This window comes from Echeneis naucrates, chromosome 18 (genome assembly GCF_900963305.1).
Source record: "Echeneis naucrates chromosome 18, fEcheNa1.1, whole genome shotgun sequence".
Lineage (NCBI taxonomy): Eukaryota > Metazoa > Chordata > Actinopteri > Carangiformes > Echeneidae > Echeneis > Echeneis naucrates.
This window is the reverse complement of record NC_042528.1, coordinates 10,738,605-10,753,495: the sequence shown is the minus strand read 5'-3', so window position 1 is coordinate 10,753,495 and position 14,891 is coordinate 10,738,605. Positions and strand designations below refer to the sequence as shown.

Sequence of the window (14,891 nt, the reverse complement as noted above, 5' to 3'; positions counted from 1 at the left end):
GGTAGAGGAGGGGGAGGAGGATCGATGAGAGCTATTTATAGGACATATATGGCTTCTGGTTTCACTGCCCTGCACTCAGTCTCTGTGGGGTCACACTGCTGGATGGATGAAAGGACCAACAGACCATAAGTCACTGGGACTCCTCCCTGCACCATTACCAGCTCAGTGCACGACTACCTGGAGCAAAATTTGTATATTAGCTTCTGTCACTTATATGTGTGTTTGTCTCCAGTTTGCACTCTATGCCTATGTGTGTCTGTGCAGCTAGCTGGCACTTACTGCGCTTCCTGTTCCCGCCACCTCAGTTAACATCTGGCAATAAACTTCAACTCCCGCTGGAGTGTAAAAGACCAGTCCTCTTTTTTAACCACCATCATCATCATCATCATCATCCCAGCGCATCTGGTGGCGCCAACAGCATCTCTAACTCTTCATCTGCTCTTTGTATTTTCCACCGATCCCCTTCATCCCTTTGCTCCAAGTACAAACACCTGCTGATGTCTGCCTGCACTGGTGGGTTTGGTCGCCTTTGCAGCCACGCAGGAGAAGCATGTGATTTGAATGAATAATTCCTAATAAAAGATTAGATTTTTCTACAAAGCGTGGTGGAATCAGGTGCATAAAGAAACTTAGCTGGATCTTTCTAATTTCTCCAAGCAGGGTTGGACACGACTCATCCTCGCTGCAGTGATCAATGTCTATGACCTATTCCACTCAGGCCCCTCCACTCACCTCATCTTTGGCATCCTCATCAACCTCATACACATGAGCTGGCAGCTTGTCGGTCTTCAGGCCTTTGCTTTGAAACAACAGTGAAAGAAGGTCAGTGGTCAATAAATCAGACTCTACCTCCCGCTTTACTGTACTCTCCCTGATCTGGATCCTGAAGTCTTTACTTTTGATAAAGCATGTAATATATTGCAGCCGGATTTACACATGTCCTGCGTTGCCAGACCATGTCTGTAACTGCAATACACTTTTTTTTTTCCTCCCTCTGGACTTTCACTTGAATTGAGGAAATGTTTTTCCACACGTGACTCTTTAACTATTATTTATGACTCAAGTTCATGTTGCAGTGATTAAAAAAAAAAAAACGATTTCCTTAGGAAGTTTTATTATCATTGAAGTATTATTGAAAACATCTGTGCTGCACCTGTTGAGCTGTTGAGCTGGGGAGAAAAATCTCAGTTATTCCAATTTTCATCTTCTTTGTTGAAACATCAAAGCTGCTCGGATACATAAAACGAGTGATTTGCAGCATGCAAGAAAGCCAGCGTGATCAGAGGAAATCTCTACATGTTACATACTTGTAAATGAAGAATTTGCATTTCTAATTTATTTGCATCATTTTTCCTCATCTTCCTTACCTCGGCAACATGCGAAAGTCGCCAGAGTAAGCCTCATATTTGTAGTTGATCACATGCCAGTCGGTGTTGTACATCTTGATGCACTGCCAAACAGACCAATGCAGAGCTGGATTAGGAGCGGTAACTCAAACACAACAACTATGCTACATCAAAAAGTGATGTGACAGCTCACAGCTCTATCCTGAACTCGTGCTTGATTCCTTTTTTTTTTTTTTTTTTTTGTGAGGAAGAAAACTCAAACAATGCCATTAATTTAAAAAACTAAATTAATCTGCAAAGCATCAGAGGAATGCTTTGCCCCTGTTTATTATCTCACAACATGTTCTTTATTGTACTTATGACTTTATTCAGTGTGAAACTGCCAAACAGAAATTCTCAGTTAGGTCAAAATGAATGGATCATTGTTCAGCTGATGCTGAATAAAGCCACAGTTGTGAGCACTGAGAAACAGATTTGGAGCCGTAGAAAGGCAACTTAGTGTGCCAGAAGAATCTGTTTTTCATTGTCAATAAAATATATCCTCATTGCAGCTTGTGGTTACTACTGGCCTGAGTTTCTTTATGAGCTTCAAGTGACTGCTTCAGACTGGACGCCATGATCGCCATTGAGTTTCCCTCTCCTTGATTAGTGTATGAATAGGTTCTAATATTAAATTAAGTTTGATCCAGACTTCATTTGGAAAGGTCTTATTATTTATTAGCGTCACTTGTAGTTCTCTACTGGTTAGAAGACCAAAAACATGACCAGAGGACTGCGGCACAGATCTTAGTCTCACTGATATCCATGTCTTTTTTTTTTCCAGATACAGCATTTCAATCTCTTGATTGAAAATGTTTAAGCTTAATGTGTCCCAAACATGTTTTTAAAATGATAAAAAACACATAATGGGAATTACCTCTTTGGCAAATAGACTCCTGGCCTCTTGCTCAGCATTCTGGGGCACCGAAGGAACAACAGTCCTCCTCTGCCGGGAGATCTGGGACTCCTGCAAACACACAAAGAATGAGAGAGGAAGATAGAGCAAGCCTGGGAGAAAACTGACTGTGGTGAGAAACAGATGTGTCAATCGATTCTCTGGAAAAAACAAGACACAAACTTAAACTTGTTTCTAAACAAAACCACATGTCACGGAAGCAGTTCCAACAGATAGATCAGAGGTACCTGACTGGATTGTTTTTGCAGTGCCTGGTCTATTAGAGATAAGAAGAGATTAACGATGGGAAACCCTTTTTTTTTTTTTTTTTTTTTACAGCTGAGTTTAAGTGGAAAAAGGAAGTTGATTTGGCTGTTTGCTGTGATCTCAGCACCAGTGTCAGGATCAGATCTATGTTTAAGCTACAATTTACAGGCTGAGAAACATGCGGATCCAGCACTGGATTGGGAAAAGAAGAAGGGACATAACTTGGGTCTTACTTTTCTTAATTTATCTACTGTGTTCAAAACATACTCACCTTTTTTTTCTTACAATGTCCAATTTAACCAGATATTTATCCGTGTTATCAGCCATCCAGCTAATTACAACTTCAACTGAAGTTCTGAGAATCTGGGAATTTGGACCTTGGACCAGTCCCAGGGGATACTGAATACTCACTGAAACATCGTCAACAGGGCAGAGCAGCAGGTCTCTGTGGGGGTCACTGTGGATCTGGGCCTTTCTCTGAAACACCACAGCCTCATAATCCAGTGGCTCAATAATCTTTGGCTGTTCCTGCGGAAGGAAAAGGCAAATGCATGTAGTTACATAATAACAAACTAGTTCCTTTTTGATTTTTTTGTACTGTACTGAGCTTGTATTTACTGTGGCTCAGTAAGCAAGGGCTCACCCCAAGAACTTTTCATAACCCCTGAAGCAACAGAGCCAGAAAAGATCAGATCGACAACCACAAGAGGGTTGCTAGGGCGCAAGGAAACGGTTTCTGAGAGGATTGTGGTTGGAAAAAAAATTTACGAAATGACGAAAGCAACTGAGAAATGATGTGTAGGCAAAGGCAGAAAGAGCGAAGATGGTAAGACAAAGCAGCAACTTTAATCAAATGAGGTTTGTCTTCTTAAAAAGGCAACAATAAAGCAAAAGTCAACTATAACGTGCATCTGATGCAACTGAGCCGAACATCATAACTTCCTGTTTTGAGTTTCATAGAGAAGTGGATGATATGAAATCATCCTCCCTGTAACATCTGAAAAAAGGCCTGCCGGCTAAAACCTAACCTCCTACAGCTAGGTCAAGACGTGATCACAAGTACAAACCTCAACCACATGGAAAGATTCAGAATTAATTCCAATAAAGTGCCACTTTAAGCTCAAGCTAAGTAGAGAGGATGGTGATGAATAGCTTAGCCAATAAGCCTTGGCTGAGCAACACCAAGACATTTGGATTCAAACAGAGGAAATCAGACTGTATGGATCTGATCAGCTTTCGGTCTCTTTTTTGCAGTACAGCCAAGCTGCTGCTTAGTGAACAAGCGCAGTGAGAGAAAAACCCTGACTGTGTCCTACCACTGGGAAAATGTGAGTGAGTGATTTTTCTACCGTCATATTTCCACTGAAGCTTGTAGCAGCTGGGACGCAGAGAGTCAATGTTTTCCTAATAAATGCTGAAGCCAGTATTAACGTTCTGAAGCAGTTTGGCTGCTGTGTTTTTTTTCCCTTTGATGCTGTCCCCTCCCATCTACTTCCATTTATCCCTTTACTGCTTAACACTGAAAACATGTTATTTCATTCCTCTTTTTATTAAGGCAACATTGACACAGAATTTTCTTTCAAAGTTTTATCAGCTTGTGTTACTTTACATGGAATTACGCATCTTAAAACTGCGCTGACCACTATTCTAAAATGAAACCAAAAGCTAGTGCAAATAACAAACATTCACTTGAACTGCTCATTTTTGCATTTCATTTTCACCAGAGAAAATACAAAAAAAAAAAAAAAATAATAGTGATATTTTTCGTTGTGTGTTTTTGGTCTATTCTGACACATTGCAGTTTCATCGTTTGGGACATTCCACACAGCCCTACTGTAATTTCTGACAATATTGCAATGTTTGGATTTGCAACAGGGTTAAACAATATTAAGAAAAACTAACACTGAGTTTATTTTTGATCAGCATTGCAATCATGATTTTTCCTGTAAATGTTAGCAGTTCAGTATCATGTCCAAAAAAAACATGCATGTAAATTACAAGCATTTCTTTCCAGTAAGATAAACTAGGCTAAATTAAAATAAGATATGAGATGATGTGATGATAGAATACAGTGGCTAATTTGTTATGAGTTACACTTTTATCCAAAAATCACATTGCACTTTGATGATACTTTCACCGCCCCTTCAACAAAAGTCTGAAAAAAAGGTCACATTAATGCTCCATGTTTGGGACATAAAAAAAAAAAAAAAAAACGTGATATTTAAATTCTGTCTATTCGAACATTGTTTGGCTGCACAGTCTGAGTTCAGGGAGGTTTAAGGGGTTAAAATCTTCTCCTCCAATCCTGGTGTTTGTGAGCAAGCCAGTAAGGGAAAGGAAGTTCTCCATTCCCATGTTCTCTAACCAGTAATTTGGCCCATGAAATAAGCTGGTTACATGTATATGTTCTCTGAAAATCTTTCCACACAAACACAGACTTTCCTGGTTGCTCATACAAACCCTGTGTCTCACATTTTCATCAACCACTGACTAAAGCAAAAACATCCTGCCTGTTGTGGTATTGATGGTATTTACCATTAGTGTTCAGTGTGTTCGGTGTGTCTTTTTTTTCTTTTTAAACATACAATACAGACAGCCCACTCAGTGGACACCCAACAGCCTAAGCAACAGCAGCAAAACACAACACCTACAGAAGTCTGTTGAAAACATAACACATGGCTGTGCTACCCCTGCACCCAAAAGCAGCAGCTCTGCTTCCTGTCATGTGCAAAAAGCTGAACCACAGCACAAGTCAGAGGCAACCGCTGAGCAGCGCGCAGTGGCTCGACTGCAACACTGATCGTATTACAGAGACACAGAGAGGTGTGGGGGGTGGGGGGGTAAAGAAAGTTAAAAGAGAAGTGGATAAAAAGCTCTGCTTTCATAGAAGAGGACAGAAGAGCAGGCAGCTGTGAAACCACTGTTTCTTACTGATTGAGAAACACAGATAGAGAGGGATGCCGCAGCACTAAAGAACATGTCCCAACGCCTGGGTGTAACTGAGCTGTACCTTTTATTTATGTCACAATCTGTCATGGCGTCACACACACTTTCTCCTCTCAGATATCACCGCGGCTAGAGAACACACAAAAGACCAATGACTGGCTACAAAGTACCGGCTCTGCCCTTAAAGGGGACTATGATGATGACGACGACGATGATATTAGCAAGGCTGCATTTCCAGATGTCTGTGTCCCATTACAGTTCAGCAGCTGTAAGACACTTGAGAGTCCAATACAACCAGGTGGACTTTATCACATTGGAGAAGCTTGCACTCACACTCACACATACACACACACACAGAGACACACAGACATGCAAGTCACAAACAGTGTGACGCAGCTCAAATGTCCCATGCCTGAGCTCAGTAAGTGCTCCAATCTGTGCTGGTATATAAGCAGCAGAGACACACAGCACTTCATTCAGAGGAAGTAAAGGAGCAGACTCTCTGATTTTAGCCATATATTATCCCCTTTCAATCAACAATAAAATTCATATGTAAAAACAGTTTTGAGCTGATTAAACATCCTTTCACATTTGGGATATACACCTAGGTGCAGGCTTTAAATTCAAAAATTGAGGCAAATCATTTGGAATTGAAGACACCCTCTAATAAAAACCAAGCTCAATTAATCAATCCCAGGACTGAATATTTCCCATTTGCTGTGAACGAATGGCTCATAAAAGAAAATTCTGACAGCTAGAGGACTCGTAAATCATATAATCTGAGGAACCAATCATGTCAAGTGGTAAGAATTAACCCAACCACTAACACTGTCGGCCACTCCCAGTTACAAGCCAACAAACAAAAACATACCAATTACAACTGTTACTGTCATTCTAGTCCCTCATTCTGGTCTCAGGGTGACTATTCATGTGAGTCTGGGTCTGAATGAGGATTAACCATGTATCTGAGGATCCCTGGTTTCACCTGGCACCCTGGAGCTAGCAGCTGTGAGCCTAAGGCTTGATCCATATTTTCTCAATTAGGGAGTTGCACATGGGGGGGCAATGGGGGACGCTGGTGCCAATCCCAGTCCACATTGGGTGACAGGTCCTCAGTCAACATAGAGAAACAGCAATTAACCTAAACATGAAGCCTTTAGACGGCAGAAGGAGACAGGAGTACCCAGAGGAAACCCACCCAGGCACGAGGAGAACATTCAAACTCCGCACAAAAAGGCCCCAGTCCTGGGAACCGAGCCCGCAATGTTCTTGTTGTGGGGCACAGCACTAAGCACTATGCCGCCGTGCTGCCCCTATAGCCTGAATCATATATGGAAAATGCTTGGAGAGGAACTTTAAGTTTCACCGCTACAGCTACAAAACGCATAGTTTTGACTCATTTATATTTAATCAACTTGATTAACTTCTTTCCCATAATGCAGTCAGTAAAACCTGTGTATTTCCACTCTTCATCAACTAAGTAACCCCATCCCTTGTTTCCCTTCTTTTCCCATTTTCCTCTCATTTATCTAAAAACTTTGCCAAAGAAATGACCAAATATAGTGAAATATGGTTTCACTGGGGAGGGAAACATCAGCCAGACTCTTGACATTTCTACTAACACTGACATGCTTAGTTGGACATACATTCACAGAGAGACTGATTCAGGTTTTGTTCTGCAGGATGATGGTCGACAGGCTTTCTCTCTCTTGAACTGATATCATCGCACAAGTTCCTCAAACACCCTTGCAGAAATGAATGAATTGTATATATTAATTAAATGTTGCACATGTTGCATGCAAGATACAAGTCATTAACTCCCCTTATTCTTTATGTTCCTTTAAACTACAGCCAGGAGTTTCCTAAGCGCTGCCATGACAGCATTACCCAAGAAACACTGGGAAGACCCAAAGTAAGTTGTCACCCATTCATCAGAATGTCTCTTTTTAGGTGGAAAAGGATGAGTAAGTCTCCATTTGTAGGGCAGACATATATGTGTAAATAGATCCACTGGCCATAGACACAAAAGTGGACTTGATAAGAGGACTTTGTGACCCAAAGAAGTGCTGTAATCGCTGTCACATCAGCTGATTCCCATGAGGTAAGTGGGCCTAATGGGCCTCACGGTGGACTAGCACCCTTGAGAAAGGAAGTGATATGAACTTTTATTTGACTTTATACTCAGAAGCATGTAAAAAAAAACCCTTCCTCAGAAACCAAGAAAAAAAAGGCATGCAAATACTGACTTTATCTAGATGAAGAAGTCAGGAATGAAACAGAGGAAGAAGCTCAGTCTCAGCATGCCTGAGGGAATCCCCATGTGAGAGCCCAGCAGGGGTCGAGCTCCCTCCACAAAACACTGCTTGTTCTCAGTTACCAAGCTGGCTGTGTACAGCAAGTAAGGAGCTGCCAAAACCTGCAACTCCAAAGAAACCCAACACAACGAAGATGACAACAAACACACACTCTCCTCACCTCTGCTGCAGAAGCCCATCACAAGATTAAGATGCTGGGAACCTCTTTGCGTCACACCCCTCAAGATCATGATCACAAGACTACTGAGGAATCCCAAGGGAGCGAGAGTTTATCTCACATAAACTCATCGAGCTCAGCTTCTCTAAACATCCAAAGATGTGTGACTGTTTTGTTGTCATCTGGGTTGAAGTTGCAGTTTGTCATCACCACATAATGAGACAGTGTGTTCTGCCATCAGATGGTTTTAGTTAAGCCTTAAGGAAAACAAGATATCAGTCGCATATGCAGTCACATCATTGGAAGTTTCAAGACAAATATGACTGATATGAAAAACCATATCTCACACACGCGCACAACATTAATGTGAATACACACAAATGCTGTATCAGCGGGATCCTAAATGCTATTCATCTCAAGCCACTGCGCCTAATCCCTTCTCGTCCAAAGCTTTATCGCCCACAAAGATGAAACATTAGCCATGGAAAATATCTCTCTCTGTTTGGCTTCACCAATAAACAAGAAATAAGAAAGATGCTGTCTTTTACAACAATGTGGCCGTGTCCAGCAGATATAAAGAGACACACATGCACGCAGAGACACAGCTCCAAGGCAAGGACAGGGAAGCCATGCTGCAGCTGTCCAACTGGCACCGCTCCTCATCCGCCAGCACACAAAAGGAGCCGCACAGGACTGAAAACCCATGTGTTCATCTGCACTATTTCCTAATGCTGGCAACACACACACACACACACACACACACCACCGGTGACTTTCATCACCAATAATAATAATAATAGCAATAATAATAAAACAATAGGTTTAAATAGTTTAAGTGGGTGAAGGGACCCAGCAGAGCTTCTTAGTACTTGAGAGGCTGTGAATGAAATTTGAATAGATAAAAAAAAAAAAAAAAAAGAGGCTGAGGATGAAGAAACGATCATGAGCTGTGCGGAAATGTCCTTCCTCCTGATGAAGGACGGGAGGAAGAGGAGCCGGTGCTCAGACCGGTCCACACTCAGCAGTCAGGCTCACCACAAGGTCCACGGTGCTCCTCACAGCCTCCGACACGCTCTGTCTCACTTCCGCGGCCGTCCCGGGCTTGCTCAGCCGCTTTGTGAATTTTCGCACCTCAGACATAGCGCCGCTCTGGGTCGGATCCTCTCCCTGAGTCCCGCTGAAACTACCAGCATGCCGCGGCGGCGACAGCAGACGTGTGACAGCCAGATGCGGGTTACGCTGGAGGTGAACCAGCCAACGGTTCACGTCGCGAGGCGGGGCTGCCGCTGCTGCTGCTGCTGCTGATGATGATGTTGATGATGATGTTGGAGGTGGAGACCAAAGAGCGAGCAGAGCGAGATGATTCACTCTCGACTATTTCCGTGGAACGCAATTGCCAAAGATCGTTTTTTGAGAGAGAACTCTAGACTGACGTCTCACTACAATCTTTATCCACAGGCCAACAGGAACATTAAACACGTGTCTTTAGCTCTTATTTAAGGGAAAAAAACTAATAAAGGAATAAGCTCTTTCTGGCAGTTTTCAAATGAAGGTTTAAACTTAATTGTAACGTGTTTTAAATGGCTTTATAGTGAACTGAATGAAGGAATACGTTCCAGTTGGTGTCAGTGAATAACGGGTATTTCTGTGACATGGCTTTTATTGCTTGATTGCTGATCGGCTACATACAACATGAACAAAATAGACACTGACACTCTGCTTCACGTTATAACTAAAGATAGCCGTGATTAAGGTAAACATGCCTGTGCATAAAACATTTAAATAAAGAAATGTAGAAATTGCTGTTGTGAGATGTGGAGACTCTCATATAGAGCAAAAATTGTCTGTTATTAGTTTCAAACTTATCAAACAGCAGCTACTTAAAATTTAAAGGGCGACAAAATGGCACACATCATCTACTTAGTTTCAGACGTTTTATTCTGAGCAATATTAAAATTGTTTAGTTGAGGAAAAAACGGCTGCAGTAATTCTCAGATGTCATACTTGAGTCAAAGAACAAAGACACTTGGGAAGGTTGATATTGTCTAATAAAAATGGTAACAATTTAGTAATGAAATTGGGTTGATGACACGGAAGTAACGAGCTAAATTTTAAAATGTACTGCCCTCTTGTGGTAGAGATTGTACATTGTAAGGAAATCTTTTCTGAGCAGTGAAGAAAGAAAAATGTAGTAGGTCAGAAGTGAGGAATTAACCTAAATATTATAATATTTCTCCCTTCCACAGTCACACGCGGCTTATACTCCTAACAGAGAATATATAGGCTAAGGACATTTTTATGATATTGACCTACAGCTTGTATTTCAATATTTGCACTGAGCAGATGCTTCACTGCCACTTATTTGCACAGATATTAGTATGAATATAGTGACTGATGTAGAAGAGTACCCATGTTGCCTCATGTCAGAAAGTTAAGATTCTGCATAAAATTACATCTCATTAAAGGAAGAGTAAGCCTTTCAGTGGGTTTGAATAGAAACTAAAAAAGGTGAAATTCTGATCACCGTGTACATAGATGTCTTGATAAGATTGGAGTAGAATTAGAAAATTATTGAAGTGGGTTAATTAAGGAGTTTGAATGGGAGCCTTTAGTTTGCACCGTTACTCCTGTTCATGCTACATAGTTAGTAACTCCATACTGTACCTATCTTGGTAAATAAAGCCACTGTGAACAATGACATGCAGCAAAATGGAAATGGATGCCTGATGTCCCAGTATGAGATTTGATCTTTACTTGTCATTGTACTGAGTTAACTCCTTCAGAGCCCAGTTTTTCATCTCTATCTCCACTCGTAATCTGTAGTACTCCTCAGCCAGAGCCTCAAACTCCTTGCCAAGGATCTCAAAAGAGCCCAGTTTCAACTCTGCAGACTGCTTCTCCACCTGACAGGCCTTCAACTCTGTCTCCAATTTCTCTCTGAAATTTAGATGCAACAGATATAGTTAAAATGTCATGACATTCTGATCTTTCCAGTGGAAAATATGAATAATATTGGCACTGCATGACAAAAATAAGAAACTAAGAAAAACAGACATCATGCCTTATCTTTCTGTGAGCAGATATTGAGTCGGCTGTGTATGTCTCCAGCTGGATTTCTACCATCTCAGCCCTTAGACAGAACAGGAAAAAAAAAAACATGAGACTGTACATTAATGTTAATAAATCAGCTTTTTACTTTTTAGGGGAGCACTATGGTCGATGTTAAGTATGATTTACAGTAAAAAATAATCTAGAAACTGCAATGTTCGTACAAGTGAAATGAACAGAATAAAAATATCATGGTTTACAACAACACATTCTTTTGTAAAGAGTAGAAAGATTGTGTCACTCCAGAGACATCTGTGCCACATAATAAATAATATAAATTAGGTTTGGAAAGTCTGGCACGATGCAAAATGTGGTTTCTTATTTATAGTGAAACAGTGATATTATAGTTTATATATTTACAAGTATCGAACACTTGCATGCCACACTATACTATAAAGAATTTTAGTACATTCATCTGTTAAGTCCTCTTATTATGGACGATTAAATGTAAAGTGTCTTTATGAAGGTGAAGAATTGAACTCTGCTTACTTTATCTTCTGTAAGACTAATTCACATTTGCCTTCAAAGTAGTCCAACTTCTTTGCATCCAAATCTGTCTGAATTTTCAGCCTGTGGTCTAAGATGAGAGACTGGAGAAGCTGAATGCACTTAGTCAGCTCCTGGTCAAAGCAAAAAGGAATAAAATGCAAAACATTAATGCAACAAACTAAACAGAACACAAGAAATTTGAGTTGAGTTCTACTGCTTATCCTAATACAGTCATAGGTGTATTTACAGAGAGGTAAAGTTGAGTTTGTCTCTGCAGGAGAATGGTGTTTTCCCTACAGGTCTCCTTCAGATTCTCTGCTCTCTTCTTCTCTTTTTCCAGCTGAACTGACAGATGAGACAATTTGCTGTTCTTCAGGCCCTCACTTTCATTCTCTGAAAGGGATTACAAATGCACATCTTATGTGTAAAGCCCATGCAGAACAAAAAAGTCATGTAAGTGTTCTGAGAGTAAATGAGAACTTAAATTCTATTGGTAAACACAGATATGTCAGGGTTAAGATACTGTACCCCAATCAGGTTGATAATAAGAGAGGAGGTTCAGACACTTTTTCTTCAGATGTTTCTCCACCTCTCTGGGTAGACTCTGTTTCATTCTTTGTACATTCTGGCAAATGCAAATATAGCATTTACTTGGGGAACCACTCTATTTTTATTTAATCTGTGCAAATTTAGAAACAAATGGTTTATCAAAAAAGCAAGATTTTTAACTCTGCAGATGAAGGCATTATATTTTTATATTAACCTACTCACCTTTTCTAATGGCATGAGTTCCATAACCTGTTGACTATTCAGCCGCAGAACTGAGGGCTGGTCCTGGTCGGTTGTGCTACTTGGATCCAGCTGTCGGACACATTGAGCCACCAACAAGCACTTTTCCATTGTCTCATAGAACTACAAAAATACATCAAAGAAAACACTGGAGTTGCAATTTTAGAAGCAGATTTTATCGTATGTTCCATCATTTAAAACCCTGCTGGCATCTGTCTGAGCTTGTCGCTAGTAACACATTCATAAAATGCAAATGTTTAGATTACCAATGTAATAATATATGGTAGACTTCAGGGCCCTGAAGTTTCAGTGTGTCAACTGGTCACTGATTAATATTGCAGCTTAAATGCCCAGAAATAAATATGTCAAAATAGTTTTTTGTTTTGTTTTGTTTCACTGCAGCTGTTGTAGATGGTGCAGACAAGATTTTAAAAAGTACCATGTTCTGATCAGGGGGCACCGTGGTATGGTGCTTCCTGAGACAGTGGTCCTGGATCATCTCCTGCAACCCTCTGTGGAGACTCTCAGAGCGGAGCCACTGACGCTTCTGGCTCTGCAGCTTTTGCTCAGCCTGTAAGAAAAGCATCTTTAAATTCTCACAGACACATAAATCCTAACAAAGTCAGACATATGCAGGGAGAGAGGGGTCCCATCTCTGTGGATGCAATTCTTACCACTTATCAGTAGAGGTCAGTAAGTCATAAACGCCTTAAAAAAAAAAAAAAAACCTCATCAAGTGAGAAATCCAGCATGTAGCTCCTTGGATCTAACTTATGTCCATTTTCAATTGGTAAATGTTAGCATGATGTGAGCCTAAGGTTTGCAAAACAAGGCATTTTGTGCATACTTGTGCTGTATGCACTGAAGGTTTGGTCCAAGCGTGAGCACAGTGTTGCTAATACCTTGTCCAGCTCTGTTTTAAGCGACACAGTTAGTCCAGTTCGGTCCACATGTTGGGTCAGGGTAGCCAGGAGTTTACACAGCTCGGGGTTCTGGGTCAGATCTTCCTCGGTCATATCACACAGAGGGAAGGAGGCGAGGACTGGACGGGTGAGAGAGAACAAAGTAAACCTATTATCCCTGGCCAACCTGAATCACTGCTAATACTTAGACAACACTTTCACATGCTACAGCGTCTTCAGTGCACAGCGAGATATACATATTTTGGATGATGAGATACGAATAGTCAATACGAAAAGGCAGCTCTTATTTGAACCTCTTAGCGTATCTGTATTTCTGAAATAAACTTAGCTGTTGTTGGGGCAGTTTTTATTTTACCGTATTAACAGTGTCGGCGGCAGTAACGTCGTTGTTCCGACGCAGGTTTCTTACCCTGTTGATGTAAACTGTCGCCCTTCCCGAGAGAGGACACAAGTGAAGACTCAGGTCCAGCGGACATTATCAGCTCAATTAGCTTCCTTTTTAGCGCCACAACTTTAATATATATGTGGATTTAAGAAGGCTTTTCTTACCGACAGGAGCTGCTCATGAAAACAAAATATATACTTCCTGAATCAAGCTGCGCGCGTCAACAAGCAGCTTCTTTATTGGCTAAAAAAGAAAACACGTGACCAATACAATCGGTGTTCGAAGCGAATAGCATGTGCTACTCACACTAAGAAAGGGAAACTCTTTTTTAAAATCCAAATAAATAAAATCTAATTCTTTAATAACTACTAACACAATACTCAGCACATTGCACTCTCTGGAATAATACAGTACCACATATACACAGTCATTCTCACATTGCATCTTCACTGAGCAAGAATTCCTGTTAAGACTAGGTATCTTCGCAGATGGGCCTGACTCATAATAAGTCACTTCTTATTCCACCACATGATGTAAGTGCAATAATCAATAAGAAGTGGGTAAGGAAAAGTCACTTTCACTTCAGTTCAGCAAAAATGTAAAGATACTTTCCATTATAAGCCATGATGCCTCTCTCAGTGTGATCCGTACGAAAAGCGGTATCAGTTTGGATTTGCACTATAACATCTTTATTCGTGGTCGAAGGCTTTCACAAGTGTCTTGATGAGCACCTCAAGTACCTCTGCCAGACAGACCATGATGAAAGCTCCTGCTCTGCCATTTAGGGTATCATTTCTGCTGTCTAGGATATGGACCACAGATAGGCTGTAAAATTGACATATTTGAGTGAAGGAACCAGTCTTTGCAGGTGTTTTACCCTATCAAAAAGCACCATCTTTGGGGATTGAACAAATGTAATCATAATAGGACTGGCTGTGGTAACACTAAGTGACTACAAGAAGAGATCATACACATGATAAGTATTGGGTTGAATTTAGATCTGACAGAGTTACAGATATCCTATTTTTACACACCGAGCCAGTGTCTTATAGTATTATCAGAATCAGAAATCGAAGGCTTGGGGATATGTGTGTGCCCATAAATGCTGAACTACTTGCAATCAAGAATCGCTTCCTAAACATATTCTCAAAAATGTGAAGGATGTGATTGGGAACATCACTAATGTGATGTGGACTTTGTAATTAAGGGCTCCTGAAAGAAAACAATCACAC

The 14,891-nt window shown here is 40.8% G+C and overlaps 2 protein-coding genes across 3 annotated transcripts in view; both read right to left on the bottom strand.

The window, feature by feature from the left end:
* Positions 1 to 9,244, bottom strand: part of dock11 (dedicator of cytokinesis 11) — a 55,143-nt gene extending 45,899 nt beyond the window's left edge. Inside the window, exons 1-5 of one of the 2 annotated variants that reach the window (XM_029526872.1) lie at positions 9,004 to 9,244; positions 2,959 to 3,075; positions 2,263 to 2,352; positions 1,368 to 1,450; positions 733 to 799 (exon numbers count right to left, since the gene is read on the bottom strand). In XM_029526872.1, the coding sequence (XP_029382732.1) occupies positions 733 to 799; positions 1,368 to 1,450; positions 2,263 to 2,352; positions 2,959 to 3,075; positions 9,004 to 9,105 (459 nt within the window). In that variant the 5' untranslated portion in view covers positions 9,106 to 9,244. Of the gene's footprint in view, positions 1 to 732; positions 800 to 1,367; positions 1,451 to 2,262; positions 2,353 to 2,958; positions 3,076 to 9,000 lie in introns of both variants that reach the window. The other variant, XM_029526873.1, reaches the window with a different exon arrangement.
* Positions 9,245 to 9,707: 463 nt separating this feature from the next.
* On the bottom strand, positions 9,708 to 13,843 carry haus4 (HAUS augmin-like complex, subunit 4). Its single transcript, XM_029526631.1, has 9 exons — positions 13,684 to 13,843; positions 13,254 to 13,393; positions 12,791 to 12,922; positions 12,334 to 12,474; positions 12,091 to 12,187; positions 11,810 to 11,955; positions 11,563 to 11,693; positions 11,027 to 11,095; positions 9,708 to 10,902 (listed from the first exon to the last, which is right to left on the bottom strand). The coding sequence occupies exons 1-9, from the start codon at positions 13,748 to 13,750 to the stop codon at positions 10,716 to 10,718; spliced, it is 1,110 nt and encodes a 369-aa protein (XP_029382491.1). The 5' UTR covers positions 13,751 to 13,843; the 3' UTR covers positions 9,708 to 10,715.
* Positions 13,844 to 14,891: the final 1,048 nt, after the last annotated feature.

Coding starts and splice junctions, on each gene's coding strand:
- haus4 (XM_029526631.1), bottom strand. CDS start 13,750: ATGTCCGCTGGACCTGAGTCTTCACTTGTGTCCTCTCTCGGGAAGGGC. Junction 11,956..12,090: donor TTATTATCAACCTGATTGGG/GTACAGTATCTT, acceptor AATCCCTTTCAG/AGAATGAAAGTGAGGGCCTG. Junction 11,694..11,809: donor AAACTCAACTTTACCTCTCT/GTAAATACACCT, acceptor TGCTTTGACCAG/GAGCTGACTAAGTGCATTCA.